Source organism: Puma concolor, chromosome E2, assembly GCF_028749965.1.
Source record: "Puma concolor isolate L17-30 chromosome E2, mPumCon1.1.hap2, whole genome shotgun sequence".
NCBI classification, from domain to species: domain Eukaryota; kingdom Metazoa; phylum Chordata; class Mammalia; order Carnivora; family Felidae; genus Puma; species Puma concolor.
Window position 1 is genome coordinate 49,225,234 of NC_141681.1, and position 15,488 is coordinate 49,240,721.

General features: G+C 51.0%; 2 protein-coding genes across 8 annotated transcripts in view; both read left to right on the plus strand.

The window, feature by feature from the left end:
• AXL (AXL receptor tyrosine kinase) overlaps positions 1 to 12,092 on the plus strand; it is a 29,292-nt gene extending 17,200 nt beyond the window's left edge. For both annotated transcript variants that reach the window (XM_025914213.2, XM_086689855.1), the window contains 8 exons: positions 1,810 to 1,905; positions 2,042 to 2,119; positions 3,570 to 3,662; positions 4,096 to 4,217; positions 4,855 to 4,964; positions 8,601 to 8,760; positions 9,276 to 9,412; positions 10,213 to 12,092. In XM_025914213.2, coding sequence (XP_025769998.1) covers positions 1,810 to 1,905; positions 2,042 to 2,119; positions 3,570 to 3,662; positions 4,096 to 4,217; positions 4,855 to 4,964; positions 8,601 to 8,760; positions 9,276 to 9,412; positions 10,213 to 10,564 — 1,148 coding nt within the window. In that variant the 3' untranslated portion in view covers positions 10,565 to 12,092. The remainder of the gene's footprint in view (positions 1 to 1,809; positions 1,906 to 2,041; positions 2,120 to 3,569; positions 3,663 to 4,095; positions 4,218 to 4,854; positions 4,965 to 8,600; positions 8,761 to 9,275; positions 9,413 to 10,212) is intronic.
• A 747-nt stretch (positions 12,093 to 12,839) lies between these two features.
• Positions 12,840 to 15,488, plus strand: part of HNRNPUL1 (heterogeneous nuclear ribonucleoprotein U like 1) — a 37,015-nt gene continuing 34,366 nt past the window's right edge. For 2 of the 6 annotated variants that reach the window (XM_086689860.1, XM_086689861.1), the window contains exon 1: positions 14,582 to 14,720. Coding sequence is in view for 2 of the 6 variants with exons in the window: in XM_086689856.1 (XP_086545982.1) it covers positions 14,532 to 14,826 (295 nt within the window). In the remaining 4 variants the exon portion in view is untranslated. Of the gene's footprint in view, positions 12,865 to 14,410; positions 14,827 to 15,488 lie in introns of those variants that run through there. The other 4 variants (XM_086689857.1, XM_086689859.1, XM_086689856.1 and 1 more) reach the window with 4 other exon arrangements.

A 15,488-nucleotide genomic window follows, 5' to 3' on the forward strand; every position in this document is an offset into this window, starting at 1 on the left:
GAAAAGGGACAGAATTATGTCTCTTCCCAGCACACAGTGAGAAGGCTACCGGGGCCCCAGGGAGATACCAGAAGGGGCTGGGAAAGACATTTATTTAAGAGGAGAAAGAATAGGAAGCAAGGAGGTCATGGTGCCGTAATGAAGTAACATGCAGAGTAGTTCTCAAAGTGTGATCCAGGTCCCTGGAGGGGTCCCCGAGACCTCTGTAAGGGGTCCATGAGGTCAAAACTATTTTCATAGTAATTCCAAGATGTTATTTGCCCTTTTACACTGCTGTTCTCTCACACGTGTTCCGTGGAGTTTTCCAGAAGCTCTACAACGTGTGTTGATGTCATCACTCTATTGGTTGATGAATGTGTGCTTGTTTATTCTTGTTTTAAAAATCTATTCATTTGGGGTGCCTGGGTGGCTCAGTTGGTTAAACCTCTGACTCTTGGTTTCAGCTCAGGTCATGATCTCACGGTTCATGGGTTCAAGCCCCACATTGGGCTCTGTGCTGAGAGCACAGAGCCTGCTGGGGATTCTCTCTCTCTCCCTCTCTCTCTGCCCTTCCCTAGTCCCACTGTCTCTTTCTCAAAATAAATAAACTTTAAAAAATTTTAAAAATTAAAATCTAGGGGCGCCTGGGTGGCGCAGTTGGTTAAGCGTCCGACTTCAGCCAGGTCACGATCTCGCACTCCGTGAGTTCGAGCCCTGCGTCGGGCTCTGGGCTGATGGCTCAGAGCCTGGAGCCTGTTTCAGATTCTGTGTCTCCCTCTCTCTCTGCCCCTCCCCCGTTCATGCTCTGTCTCTCTCTGTCCCAAAAATAAATAAACGTTGAAAAAAAAATTAAAATCTATCCATTTGACTTTGCATACAGTAAGTGGTATACATAATCCCCCTAGACGAAAGCTTTTTGCAGTCCTTAGTAATTTTAAGAATGTGAAGGGGTCTTGAGGCCAATAAGTTTGAGAACTGTTACCATATAGCAACGAAAAAAAAATTGTAGTTACCCACAACCACATTACAGCTGTCTCATAGACGCCGTGTTGACTGAAAGAAGCCAGACACAAAAGAGAACATATTATGTGATTCCATGTTTATAATAATCTCCCCAAACAGAGGAAGCCTATCTATGGTAAGAGAAGTCAGGAAGGTGGCCACTCTTGAGAGGGCAGGTCATGGTCTTTTCTTGACCTGGGTGCTGATTATACTGTTGTGTTTGGTTTGTGGAAATCCATTGGGCTACTAACTTATGATTTGTGCAGATTCTACTTCAATAAAAAGTTAAGAAATATTTTTAGCAACTGGCATTGTAGGACACTGACCAGTCAGGGTGCCCAGTGGTGCAAGATCATGTGCCAAGTTCTAACCTTTTAGCTGCTGGTTTGGGAGAAGTTTCAGGGATCTAGAGGAGGATCTAGGGTAGGGTGTGTGCTTAGGGAAGTAGCTGATTTTTTTTTAAGTTTTAACTTCATTTATTTTTGAGAGAGAGAAAGAGAGAGCAGGAGAAGGGCAGAGAGAGAGGGAGACAGGAGACGGAGAATCCTAAGCAGGCTCAGAGCTGTCGGCACAGAGCACAACTCGGGGCTCAAACCTGCAAACCGTGAGATCATGACCTGAGCCAAAATCAAGAGTTATATGCTTAACCAACTGAGCCACCCACGTGCTCCAGGGCAGTAGCTGGTTTTGAATGAATGCAGAAGTATTTCAATATTTTCATAATGGCTACATCCCTATTGACATCCGAATGTCAAATGTCCGAATGTTGAATGTCGCCTGAATGTCAGCCCTGCTCCATGGTTCTGTCCACCCCCACCCCCCATGCAGTGAACAGCCTGGGCATCAATGAAGAGCTGAAGGAGAAGCTTCGGGATGTGATGGTGGACCGTCATAAGGTGGCCCTGGGGAAGACCCTGGGAGAAGGTGAGTTCCCTACCTAGAGCACACATGTATTCCCTTGAACCATGAAGTCCTTCACTTGCCCACCCCTACCCAGTCACAGGAAATGCAGTTTCCACAAGTGCCCCTGAGGTCGATGTCTCCCTCTGGTCCCCCATAGGAGAATTCGGAGCTGTGATGGAGGGCCAGCTCAACCAGGATGACTCCATCCTCAAGGTGGCTGTGAAGACAATGAAGAGTGAGTCTATGCCTGCATGTGCACACGTATGGGACTCCCGTCTCCTAGCCCTAGACCCTTCTCCTATGCCCCTAAGGAGGCAGAAGCACAGAAAAGTTAGTAGCAAATTAGCCCCACCACAGAATCTCAGGGTTTCCAGAAAGGAAATGGAATCCATGCCAGGTACTTCAACAGAAGGAATGTAATATGAGGAGGTTTACTACAACGGTGCAGGAATAACTGGGAGCAGTGAGGCAACCTGGAGATTAGCAGCAGCAGTACCTTACTTCCTCCCCAAGGCCTGAAGGGCAGAGGGAGGAAATGGTGTTACCAGAGCCCATGGCCAGGGACGCCTGGTGGGATTTAGGATCACAGGAGTTAGCGGCTACCTTGTAGGAGCTTGAAACACACAGGAGGCACAGCCACCATCAAAGCAAGACTGGAAGCAGTAAGAGACAGGGTGAAATACCCTGACTTCTCCCCTTCCTCCTACGCACCTGCCAGTCTGCCATCAGTGCTTCCCATGGGCAAACTCCCAACAGGAAGCCAGTATGAAAGGGAGCCTGGGAAATGTAGTTTTCGGGGACGAGCTCCTGTGATACATAACAGAGCAGGAAAAGGTCTGGAATGAGGCATACCTGGTTTCATCATTTACCAGCTGTGTGATCTCAAGCAAGTGACTCTCCCTCTCTGAGCTGCCATCCTTCATCCGGGGGAAAAAAAAAAAGATAAAAATCTCCCTGCCTCCTAGGGTGAGCCAAAGCACTTAATGCTGGGTATATAGGATGTGTCATTGATGTGGACTGCGACTATATTATTTACATAGTCAAAGAGGGTGAGAGCCAGTCCAGGGTCACACAGCACAGGGAGTCCATGCCCAAGTCCTTCCCATACAGGAAAGAGGCGTTGAGGGTCAGGCTGCACCTGGTGGTTAGGCCAAAAGGTTCCTTTCTGAATCACTGGATTCAGAAGCTTGGATTATGGACTCAACGGTCTCTCACTCATTCATTCATTATTGAGCACTTCTTATGTACCAGGTTATATTCCCCACCTGGGTTTGAATCCCAGCTATGTGACTTTGGGCAGGTCACTTTGCCTCTGTGAGCCAGCGTCCAGAGTAATCGTATGGATCGCCGGGGAAGCAGCCTTGCATGGTGTTTGCACGTGGGCCTCAGAGCCAGACCACCTGGCCTTCAGTTCTGCCTATTCCCCTTGCAAGCTGTGCGTGCAGATTCCTTAACCATTGTGTGCCATGGTTTCCCCATTGTTAAAACAGGGAAAACAATAGTGGCACCTCAGAGGGTTAAATGAGTTAATATATGTAAAGTGCTGAGTGCAGCACCAGGTACTTAGTAATCATGTTTGATGATGATGATGATGATGATGATGATGATGATGATGGAGGAGAAGAGGAGAGAAAGAGTCCTCTCTCCCCTCCCTTCCTCCTTATCACCTTCCTTTCCCCTCCAAGTTGCCATCTGCACAAGATCGGAGCTGGAGGATTTCCTGAGTGAAGCCGTCTGCATGAAGGAATTCGATCACCCCAACGTCATGAGGCTCATTGGTGAGGGAGGGGCAGATTTAGGGGATCTGCAGGCTCCATGGAGGCCACCCTAGAAGGAAGACCCCTCCCTCTGGCACTGAGAAGATCAAACCTCCAGGCTCCCTGTCTCCCTCCCATTCCTCAGAGTCAGCAAGCTCCCCCCTCCTTCTTTCCCTCAGCTTGGAATGTGACCTCTGACCTTTCCCAGAAATAGCTGAGGTCCCCAGGAGGGCTCTGGAAACTTCCCTGGGAACAGTGCTGGAAATGGCTTCTCTGAAGCTCAGTCCTTGCCACTGCTGTCCCCCGCCCCCAACAATTTGGGGGGAAGGGAGAGATTTGAGGGGAAGGGAGAGATTTGAGGGGAAGGGAGAGACAGAGCTGAGGGAGGGGACGGCTTCCCCTCCTGTCCAACTGGAGTGACAGGGCTGCCTGTGGGGGGCGGGGGGGGGCTCAGGTGTCTGTTTCCAGGGTTCTGAACGAGAGGGCTTCCCGGCACCTGTGGTCATCTTACCTTTCATGAAACATGGAGACCTGCACAGTTTCCTCCTCTACTCCCGGCTCGGGGACCAGCCAGTGGTGAGGGACATTTACATTTCTGGTTCACAAGTATTAACTGAGCACCTAAGAGGTACCCAGCGCTGCTCAGAGACTGGGAAAACCATGGTGACCCAAACCATGGTGACCCAGAGCTTGCTGTCCTGGAGCTCTCTGCCAGTGGGGACACCGGGCAGTAAATTAGTTCACAAATAAGATAATGTAAGTGCTAGGAAGGAAATAGAGTCAGATGAACTATAGAGAAGCTAGGCAGTTAGTTTGAGGGGACAGAGAAGGTCTTACTAAGGAGGTGGCCTTGAAGGAGGAGCCAGCTGGTGGGAGGTGGGGAGATCTTGGGGGAAGCAATCCTGGCAGAGGGAACAGTATAGGCAAAGGCTCAGAGGTGGGAGCAAGCAGCAGCCTGTCTGAAAACCAGAAAGGAGGCCCCTGGCTGGAGCGTGTGTCCTATGTCCAGGGCAAGGACAGTAGATCCACTCAGAGAGGAAGGCAGGAGGGGATTATATAGGGCCTTGTTGGAAAGAGGTGGGATTTCATTTTCAGAGCCATTAGAAACCACTGCAGGGCCGAGTGAGGCACACACAGGAAGGGAAGGAAGGAGGGGGGAAGAATGGATCTCATGGACTCTGCTGACCTCTACTCCCTCCTGGGCTGCCTCCAGTTCCTGCCCACTCAGATGCTGGTGAAGTTCATGGCAGACATTGCCAGTGGCATGGAGTATCTGAGTACCAAGAGATTCATACACCGAGACCTGGCTGCCAGAAACTGCATGTGAGTGTTGAGCCTTCCAAAGACATCCCCACCTGCCGAGGAGCTCCATCCCTCCTTCCAACATGGAAGAGGGGTCTAGACACTTACCTCTCGGGTGGTCCAGAACTCAGGACTGGGACAGAAAGGTCAGCAAGGGAGTTGGAGAAGCATTCCTGGAGGATGTGGGCCTGGAACTGAGATCCTGGAGGGGCATTTGGATGTGGAGACAGGCGAGGCAAGAGGGTTGGCTCAGTGGGTAGCATGAGAGGTGCAGAGGTGACTGATGACCGTAGTAACATTGAAGCCCCATCTCTGTCTCCCTCTGTGCTGAGTGTCTTCCCCGGGCTGCCTTTGGGGAGGGGCCACACTGAATAATGGTGGGTTGGGTACAAGCCAGAAAACAGGCCAGAACTGAGCTAAGGTGAGAGCGGTGTGTGTGTGTATATAAACACAGGCTCAGGATATTAGTTACATTACAATATTGGACTCCTAGAAATTGGAGCTGGAGAATCAGAATCTTGTGTAAGATGTCTCATTGTTCGCAACTCTCAGGAATATGAACAGTTCTGCATTTCTCCCAATTTTTTATTTTGAAAAAGTCCAACCCTACAGAAAAGCTGAAAGAACTGTACAGTGGACCCCCATATACCCTCCTTGTTGAAATTCTCTTCTATTCTCTTTCTGTCTTTCCACAACCATTTCAAAGTGAGTTGCCAAGATAGTGGCACCAGACCCCTAAATCTTCAGTAGGTATCGCCTAAGAATGAGGACTTACATGGAAGTGATTACAGTTCTGTTGTCACACCTAAGATTAACCGTAATTCTGTAACATAACCTCTCATCCAATCCACGTTCAAATTCTTCCAGTTGTCCTCTGAAATGTCTTTTAGGGCTGTTTTAATTTTTTACCCCAAATCAGAATCTCTTCAGGGTCCCCCCGCCACTGCATTTAGCTGTTATGCCCCTTTGGTCCTTATAAATCTGGAATAGACCCCCCCCAATCTTTTTCTATTTTTACATCATATTATTTTGTTTTGTTTTTTTTTAAGTTTTTTTTTTGGGGGGGGGACAGAGAGAGACAGAGCATGAACGGGGGAGGGGCAGAGAGAGAGGGAGACACAGAATCGGAAACAGGCTCCAGGCTCCGAGCCATCAGCCCAGAGCCTGACGCGGGGCTCAAACTCACGGACCCCGAGATCGTGACCCGGACCGCGAGATCGTGACCTGGCTGAAGTCGGAGGCTTAACCGATTGCGCCACCCAGGCGCCCCTACATCATATTATTTTGGAAGAGACCAGGCCACTTGTCTCATAGGATGTGACAGGCATGTGTCTGTTTCCTTGTGGTGGCATTTGCCTTGTTCCTCTGTTCCCTGTATTTCCTGTTAACTGGAAAGTTTATGTAAAGGCTTCAACAGGCTCAGTCAAAATGGAAATTCCTTTCTTTTTTTTTTATTTTTTTTTTAAATTTTTTTTTCAACGTTTTTATTTATTTGTGGGACAGAGAGAGACAGAGCATGAACAGGGGAGGGGCAGAGAGAGAGGGAGACACAGAATCGGAAACAGGCTCCAGGCTCTGAGCCATCAGCCCAGAGCCTGACGCGGGGCTCGAACCCACGGACCGCGAGATCGTGACCTGGATGAAGTCGGACACTTAACCGACTGCGCCACCCAGGCGCCCCTCTTTTTTTTTTTTAATGATTATTTTTGAGAGAGAGTGGGGGGCAAGGAGGGCCAGAGAGAGAAGGAGACACAGAATCTGAAGCAGGCTCCAGGCTCCGAGCTGTCAGCATAGAGCCTGGTGCAGGGCTTGAACCTACAAACTGTGAGATCATGACCTGAGCTGAAGTCAGATGCTTAACCAACAGCCACCCAGGCACCCCTGGAAATTCCTTTCTATCTGCAACTTGGCGTGATCCTAGTCAAGTCCCCCATGGAACAGTGACACTGGAAATCAGAGTAGACAACCCATTGTTATGCATCTGCCCCTTTTTGTTAAGTTACAATATTGAGGGGTGCCTGGTTAGGTCACTTGGTAGAGCATGCGACTCATGGTCTTGGAGTTGTGAGTTCAAGCCCCAAGTTGGGTGTACAGATCGCTTAAATATAAAATCTCCAGGGATGCCTGGCTGGCTCAGTCAGTAGAGCATGCAACTCTTGATCTCAGGGTCATGACTTCACACCTCACATTGGGGATGGAGGCTACCTTAAAAATAAGTAAATAAGGGGCGCTTGGGTGGCTCAGTCCATTAAGTATCCGACTTAAGCTCAGGTCATGATCTGGCCGTCCGTGAGTTCAAGCCCCGTGTTGGGCTCGGTGCTGACAGCTCAGAGCCGGGAGCCTGCTTTGGATTCTGTGTCTCCCTCTCTCTCTGTCCCTCCCCTGCTCACGCTCTGTCTCTCTCTCTGAAAAATAAATAACATTAAAAAAAATAAAAGTAAATAAATAATTTTTTTAAATGTTATTTCCTTACCCAGTTGGCAGTTCGCCACTACCCGAAACCTCCCACCCACTCCACAGCCACCAGCCTGGATACCTGAGCATCACCTCTCTCTGCCTCCCTGCCATGATCCTCTGGGCCTTCTCTGGACCTAGAGGGTGAAGGTTAACTCCTGCCATGTGAGGGGCCTCCAGGGTCTGTTCTGATCGGTCAGTGCCCCAGCCCATCACCCTGGCTAGAAATCATTAATTCTTAATAGGATCCTAGAACCTTAGGTGCAAAAATTAGAGAATCTTCTCTTTATGAAAAGCACAAAAGCAGGCAAAAGTAATCCATGCTCGAAGACTGTGGCTTCTCTGGGAGGGGTGGTTACAGGCAGGACTAGTAATGTGTTCCTTCCTTTCTCACACTTAAAAAAATCAACGTGGGGCGCCTGGGTGGCGCAGTCGGTTAAGCGTCCGACTTCAGCCAGGTCACGATCTCGCGGTCCGCGAGTTCAAGCCCCGCGTCGGGCTCTGGGCTGATGGCTCGGAGCCTGGAGCCTGTTTCCGATTCTGTGTCTCCCTCTCTCTCTGCCCCTCCCCCGTTCATGCTCTGTCTCTCTCTGTCCCAAAGATAAATAAACGTTGAAAAAAAAAAAATCAACGTATGCTGACAAGCTAACACACACACATTCTAGGTGTGTGGTCAAATGCATGCTTATGTCTATAGACTCATGTAAACGACCACCAACTGGATCAAGGTAAAGAACATTTCTGGGCCCCGGCAGGCTCCCTCAAGCACTTTGTAGTCAGTGCCCCCAGGGAAAATACTATCCTGTATTTCAGTCACCTGTTCTTAAATGTCACGGAATCACGGAAGGTATACTTCTTTGTGTCTGGTTTCTTTCGCTCAGTGTGCTATTGTTGAGATGAGCCCACGTCGCCATGCATATTGGTTAGTTCCAGCTTTTTCTTTGCTCTGTGGTATTCCTTGTACAGATGATGCCCCGCGGTGTTCTGTTTCTTCATCTGGGTGCTGGTTACATGGGTGTGTTTGTGAAACTTCATATAGAGGGAACAAGAAGCAACACATTTCCCTTCGGTCTGGGGTTGACAGACCCTCACCCCCAAAGAGGCCAGCCAGAGCAGGGGGTGAAAAGGCGTCTGAGAGTGAGGACAGGCTTCCCGGTGGAGGGGGTGATGCCGTGACTCTGTTCCTCTCCCCATTCCGGGCAGGCTGAACGAGAACATGTCCGTGTGTGTGGCGGACTTTGGGCTCTCTAAGAAGATCTACAATGGGGACTACTACCGGCAGGGACGCATCGCCAAGATGCCAGTCAAGTGGATCGCCATCGAGAGCCTAGCTGACCGGGTCTACACCAGCAAGAGTGATGTGGTATGTGTCAGGTGTGGGGAGCAGTGGCCAGTTCATGTCACATTGCAGCTGGGCTCACAGGGATGCCCGGGCTTCCCGGTACAGGGGCCTGACCGCATGTGTTAGGCATGTCTGGGGGTGTGCTGGGTGTCTGTGAATGGTGGTGTGGCCATGGTGGCGACATGCACAGGTCCACGTGTGCATGATGGCAGGTTCATACATGGGACGTGTGGACAGTTTAGGTCGCGAGAGGCAGTGGTGAGGACATGTATGTATGCACAGCCACAGTGCCAAGGGCGACCCGTAAGACCATGTGACTGTGAAGTGTGTACATGTGTGCATGGATCATCATGCCTATGCACACACAAAAGTTGCCACTCAGTGTGTCCCTGTGCCAAAGTGTTTCGGTGAAGAGCTGTGATGCCCCCACAGAAATAGCTGTGTACAGATGTGCACATAAATGTGGGTGTACCTGTGCATTGGGGTGTCTTTGTGCAGGAGAGACCCTCTAACTCTCTCTCCTCTGCCCCCTACAGTGGTCCTTTGGAGTGACGATGTGGGAGATTGCCACGCGAGGCCAAACCCCATATCCAGGAGTGGAGAACAGCGAGATTTACGACTACCTGTGCCAGGGAAACCGCCTGAAACAGCCTGTGGACTGTCTGGATGGACTGTGAGGACCCTGAGGACTCTCCCCACCCCCAATCCAATCCCAGATTTCACTCCAAAAGTCCTGAGCACCCCACATGGCCCCGACCCTCTAAAACCTGCACAGAATCCCCCAGACCGTTGAGGAACCCGCACACCTCCTCACCAATGCCCCACAAGACTAGGGCTAGCTCACAGGGTGCAGACTGGCAAAAGGTGCCCTCTCCTCTGGTGCCTTTCTGTGTGGAATGCAGGCTGGATCAGCCGCCTTGGCCGGGCATCTGTGGGCAGTGAATAACTGCACCAGCTTACCTGGGGGCCCTGCCTCTGAGACCCCCCACTCTCCCCAAATTCTAATTCACCTCAGACTCCTGAGCACCCATACTTCCCCCCCATGCTCTTCAACACCCCTCAGGACCCGCTGCCAACCCTCCGGTTTGCCATATGGGGCTTCTCCAAACTCATGGGGCTCCTCTGAGATATCCCCAGGATCCTTTAGGACAGTGTGTATGAAACTTACAGTTTATGAAACTTACAGCGCACAGAGAAAAAGCAGAGCATTCATCCAGCGCTTTGAGGGCAAAGTCTGCTCTAGCAAACCCTCACTGAACACCACACGATACTCAGAGAGGTTCCCCAAGACCCTTTTCAGCTCCTGAGTGTCCTAGGACTCCCCTCAGAAACTCTTGAGAGTTCCCAAATCCCCTATAGAACCCCCCAAACTGCTATGGTTCCTTCCAGTCCCGTGAAATACCCCAGACTCCCAGAACGCCCTCCTTCTGAGTGCGTCTGCTCAGTCTCCCACCCTTCACTTTGCTGCCCTAGGTATGCCCTGATGTCCCGGTGCTGGGAGCTAAACCCCCGGGACCGGCCAAGCTTCTCAGAACTTCGGGAGGATCTGGAGAACACCCTGAAGGCCCTGCCCCCTGCCCAGGAGCCCGACGAGATCCTCTATGTCAACATGGATGAGGGTGGGGGGCATCCTGAACCACTTGGAGCTGCTGGAGGAGCTGACCCCCTAACCCAGCCTGACCCTAAGGATTCTTGCAGTTGCCTCACCGCGGCTGAGGTCCATCCTGCTGGACGCTATGTCCTCTGCCCTTCTACCACCCCCGGCCCTACTCTGCCCACGGAAAGGAGCTCCCCAGCTCCCCCAGGGCAGGAGGATGGAGCCTAAGACAACCCTCTACCTGGGACTCCCTCTCAGGACCCAAGCTAGGCACTGCCACTGGGGGAGCCTACCCTATCAACTATTTCTCCATTCCAGGCCTCACCCCAAACTACAGCCTTCTCTTCCTACCTATTCCATTTCCATCCCAGACAGATCCTCTCCTTTTTCCATGCCTTAGAGTCCCCATGTGTAAAAGGAAGGGGTTGTACTGCAATCCCTAAGGATCTTTCCAGGTCTGACATTCCACGATTCTAGATTCTAACGTTTAAAGAGTCTAGATTCAAAGGTTCTAGGTTTCAAAGATGCTATTAGTCTTTGGCTCTAAGGACCTAAAATCCCAAAGTCTCTAATTCTAAAGTGCTAAGGTTCTAGACATGGAAGTTGCAAGGTCTATATTCTAAGGCTCTGAGAGCCCATGGCTCTAGATTTTTCTGGTTCTAGGATTCTTCATAAAGCCCACAAGATTTTGGGTTCTAAGCTCTAAGATACTAGTTTTAGGATCCAAGATTCTGTGATCCTAGATTTTATTTTTCTAGGGTTCTGAATTCTTAGGGTATAAGATTCTAGATTCTACAATTCTAGACCTGGAGGTTCTAAGGCCTAATGTTCTAAAATCTGATGTTCTAAGCCTCTTAGACTGTAAATTTTCTGGCTTATCAGACTCTACATCATAAGGCTTCCAGATTTTATCTTCTCAAGTTCAAAGCTTCTAATAATGGTTAATTGTAAGTTTTAAGGCTTCATGATCCTTGAAACTCTTATGAGATTCTGGATCCTAAATATCTAAGGTTAAAATGTGCAATTCAAAAGTTCTAAGAGTCTAAAGATGGAGGTTCAAAGGTCTAATGTTCTAAGATGTGATGTTCTAAGACTTAGTCTAAGAACCTAGATTCTCTGTGTCTAAGATTCTAGACCATATGCTTCAAGATTCTAGATTATTAAACTCAAAGATTCTAATGTTGTTCTGTTCTATGTTCCAAGGTACTCTAGAGTCTATTGGTCCAAGATTCTGGACCCTCAGCACTAAGGTATAAAACTCTACAGTTAGTTGTGACTAGCTAGATACCAAAGTTTTAATCATTTCTAATGTTGGATACCTTTAGGTTCAATGCTGCATTCCACCTTTCTAGGGTTTTAGTTGAGGGTCCAAGAATCCACAGTTCTAAATCTTAAGTTCCTAGGCACTGTAGTTCTAAGATTCAAACGTTGTAGTTGTAAGATTCAAAAGTTCAAAGATTCTAAAGGTGTACTGGTCTAGAATTCCAAGGTATGATTCCAAGATTCTAATCTTACAGTATTCTTCTGTGCGACTCTCCCTTTCTTAGCCACCTCTGCTTCCTCCTCCCCTCATGTGGGGGCATGCCTCCCCTCAAGCCTGTGCAATGCATTAGGGATGCCTCCTTTCCCCAGGAGACAATTTCCCTCCTTTTGGGCCATGCTGCCCCCCTGAGCCAATCCCTCAAGCCTCCTGTACAGAGGTGTGGGCTCTGGTGCCTCCAGAGGGGCTCAGATCACATAAAACTTTATAACCACACTTCTGTCTCCTCTTGTTTCCACTCAGCTGTCATGTGGCCCCTCTCCCTGGCCACTCAGTTTCCCCATCAGTAAAAAGAAGAGCTTGGTGGTCTAGAAGTTCTCCCTTTATCAAGAGGGTAGAAATGAGCATATGCATAGGCAAAAAGACATACAAAGAAATGCCGACTCTCCTTCCTAGTGAGGAAGAGGCGCGTGGATACTCCTGTCACAAAGAGACTCTTCTCCTCACCCCAAAGTAACAGACCCATTAGGACATACTCAGGCATACCTTGCCACAAATAGAGACACTGAAATTCAGACACACAGAGTAACAGACATACAAAATTACACAGATAACAAACATATTTGCAAACATATGCAAGGCAGATACTCACCAGGAATAGGAAGAAACTAGACTAACAGATTACAGAATAAATAAAGTGGCACAAATACCTAGAGAGTACAACAGGTACTCACAGACTCAAACGTTCAGGTTCACATAGAAACACAGGCACAGAACACCTCCGATCAGCGAGGGCGCACAAAGGGATTGCTGCCAAGACAAACACCCTGTGCTTTGCATGCCCACGTTCCGGGGTCTATCGGGCAGCAGATGAAGAAACCCTTGGCAGCGCCCGGACGCCCCCCGGTGGCAGCTCCTGAGAACCCGAGGACAGTTCAATCCGGGCCACAAACTTTTTCAGAACAAATCATTGTGGGAAGCTGGGAGGAGAGAGGAAGTCGGACGTGGGCGAGGGGCGGGGTGTCTGGACTGGAACCTCCGGGCCCACGTGAGTGTCTGCCCCGTTTCTGAGTGGGTGCTGTGTGTCGAGGTTGCCTTGTCAGCTTGTAGTGTAGCTGTCCCGTGTCTTTATCATTTGATGCCTCCTGCCTGTGTGGACCTTACTGGCCACATCTACACTGCAGTTTGGTGTATTATCCCCTTTACGGATGTATCTGATCTGACTCACGGCCATTTGTTTATCTGTGTTGTGTGTGCTTTTGTCTAAGTAGAGGTGGTGGTGGTGTGTGGTTTTTGTGGGCTTGTGGTATGGCTCGGTGGGCAGCGGGCGTTTGCATTGTGTAGCACGATTGTGTATTTCACGGAAGTTTTGTGTCTTTTGAGTTAGAGGCGACAGGTGGTGCAGCAGTAGACATTGTGAAACTGTGGCGTTTGCATTTGTAGCGTGAGGCTGAACTACGGACCTATGTGTTCGAGCTTGTCAGTACAGACGCCAAACGGCCAGAACTACTGAACAGCAGCTCAGAAGATTTGGGGTACAGACCCGAGAACTTTCGGAGGTGGGGAAGTCTCTATGGTCGCGTGCAGAGCGCCCATTCCACGTAAGATACCAACCATAGAGAAAGACTGCAGCGAATCTATGATCGTGGAAAGAGGCGCCCCTTGAGATGAACTATCAAAAGGGAAGAGGGTGCGATTTCCTTTACAACTTTTTTCCCGTTGTTGGTCTATCCTCTATTTTCAAAACTCCGGTACTCTCTGAAGTCAAAAGATTGCTTTTCGTAGTCAATTGAGTTTCTTCCAGATTAAGGATAATTTATCTACTTCATCTCTATCTCCTCGGCCTCCCTCTTCAGCGACATTTGTGAGGCCGTCCGCCAAAGAACAGCCAATCTGGTTGGCTTTTCCTAAAGCTATCCCACTGTACTAGCTTTAGTGAGTTAAAACGATAATTGCAATTGGTGGACAGATTGTTTTGAAACCGCCCTAACGGCAAGGGGCAGGTCCTTCGTGAATTCATCTTTCCGGTTTCTTAAAGGCAAACGTGAAAGGAGGAAGAGGGGGAGTTGGTCGGCCGACCCCCCATTTGATTGGTTCTAGTGCTTTTATCCGCTTGTACTCCTCTAGGGGCGGGAGATCTAGACCAATCAGGGTATGTGTTACAGGAGACACCAGTTTGATGAAAGGACCGCGCAGGAAAGGCCGAGAGTGTGTATGTGTGAGTGGCGGGGGGTGGGGGGGTGGGCAGGGAGGTTCATTCTGAGATCCCATCGCTGATTGGGCCAAGTCCTTACTCCCTTTTCTTCATTTGACCCTACGGGAGCGGGCGCGCGGGGGCCACCCAATCACCGCGTGCTCCGCCTCCCGCCTTTTCCCGCCCTCCGCTCCGGCGGCGGCAGCGACGTAGGCCAACGCTTCCTCCCCGGGTGCTACGGAGCCCTTTCATTGCCGTTCTTTTGAAAGCCGCGCTCTGATTGGCTGAGTCTCCCGGCCCGCGCCCGTTGCCTCCACGCGGTGGCCAATTGGCACCCGTGTTGCATCGCATGGGGCCACGGAGGAGGGGGAGGTGGCGGCGGCGGCCATTTTGAGCCGCCGCCGCCATTGGAGCGGGGCCCCCCCCCTTTTCCCCCTTCGCCTCCTGACAGGAAAGGTTTAAGGGGGACAGAGCCCTGGGAGGCCGGGCCGGGCTCGGGGGCCGCCCCGGGGGCCCGGGCCATGGATGTGCGCCGTCTGAAGGTGAACGAACTTCGCGAGGAGCTGCAGCGCCGCGGCCTGGACACTCGCGGCCTCAAGGCCGAGCTTGCTGAGCGGCTGCAGGCGGCGCTGGAGGCCGAGGAGCCCGACGACGAGCGGGAGCTCGAGGCCGACGACGAACCGGGGCGACCCGGGCACAACAACGAGGAGGTCGAGACCGAGGGGGGCTCCGAGCTGGAGGGGACCGCGCAGCCACCGCCGTCCGGGCTGCAGCCGCACGCGGAGCCTGGCGGCTACTCGGGGCCGGACGGACATTGTGAGAGTGCGCGGGGCGGGGGTCGGGGAGCCCGGAGTCCGGGCCGAGGAAGGGCTGTGGGACGCGGGAGTCCGGCGCCTGAGATCGGGGAGATGGTCTGAGGATTGGGGGATCCTGCTACCTGCCGCTGAAAAGGATCTAGGGCCCAGGGCCTCGGGACGACTGCAGGGTGGACCCTGGCATTCGGTGCAGGAGATCTACTGGAGTGGGGGCTCTTGGTTTCGGAGATGAGGAAGGTCCCGGGGGTGTAGAGGATTCCGGAGTCTGGGGCTCGGAGACCGGAAGCCGTGGTTTCTGGAGCCGAAGAGAGTCGGAAGAACAAGAGGTTTTCTAACCGGGGGCCAAAGAGGGTCTTGGAAATGACGATATTAGGGTTTGGAGCCGGGGGGGCTTTGGGGCTGTGCTAGCCCAGCGTGTGGGCTGGACGTCGGGAGCCGTGTTTTTAGGGCTGGAAGAGTTTTAAGAATAGAGGATCTTGGAGTTTGGTGCTGGGTGGGGTATGGGGAGTTCTCATATTTGGTACTGGGATGGGTTAGTGAGGTGGAGGTGCTGGTGTCTGGCCAGGGGGAAATCTGATGGACTGGGTGTTCTGGTATTTGGCTAGTGAGCATTTAGGGGATGTGGGAGACTACCATGTGATTGGACTGTGGGGGACCCCCATC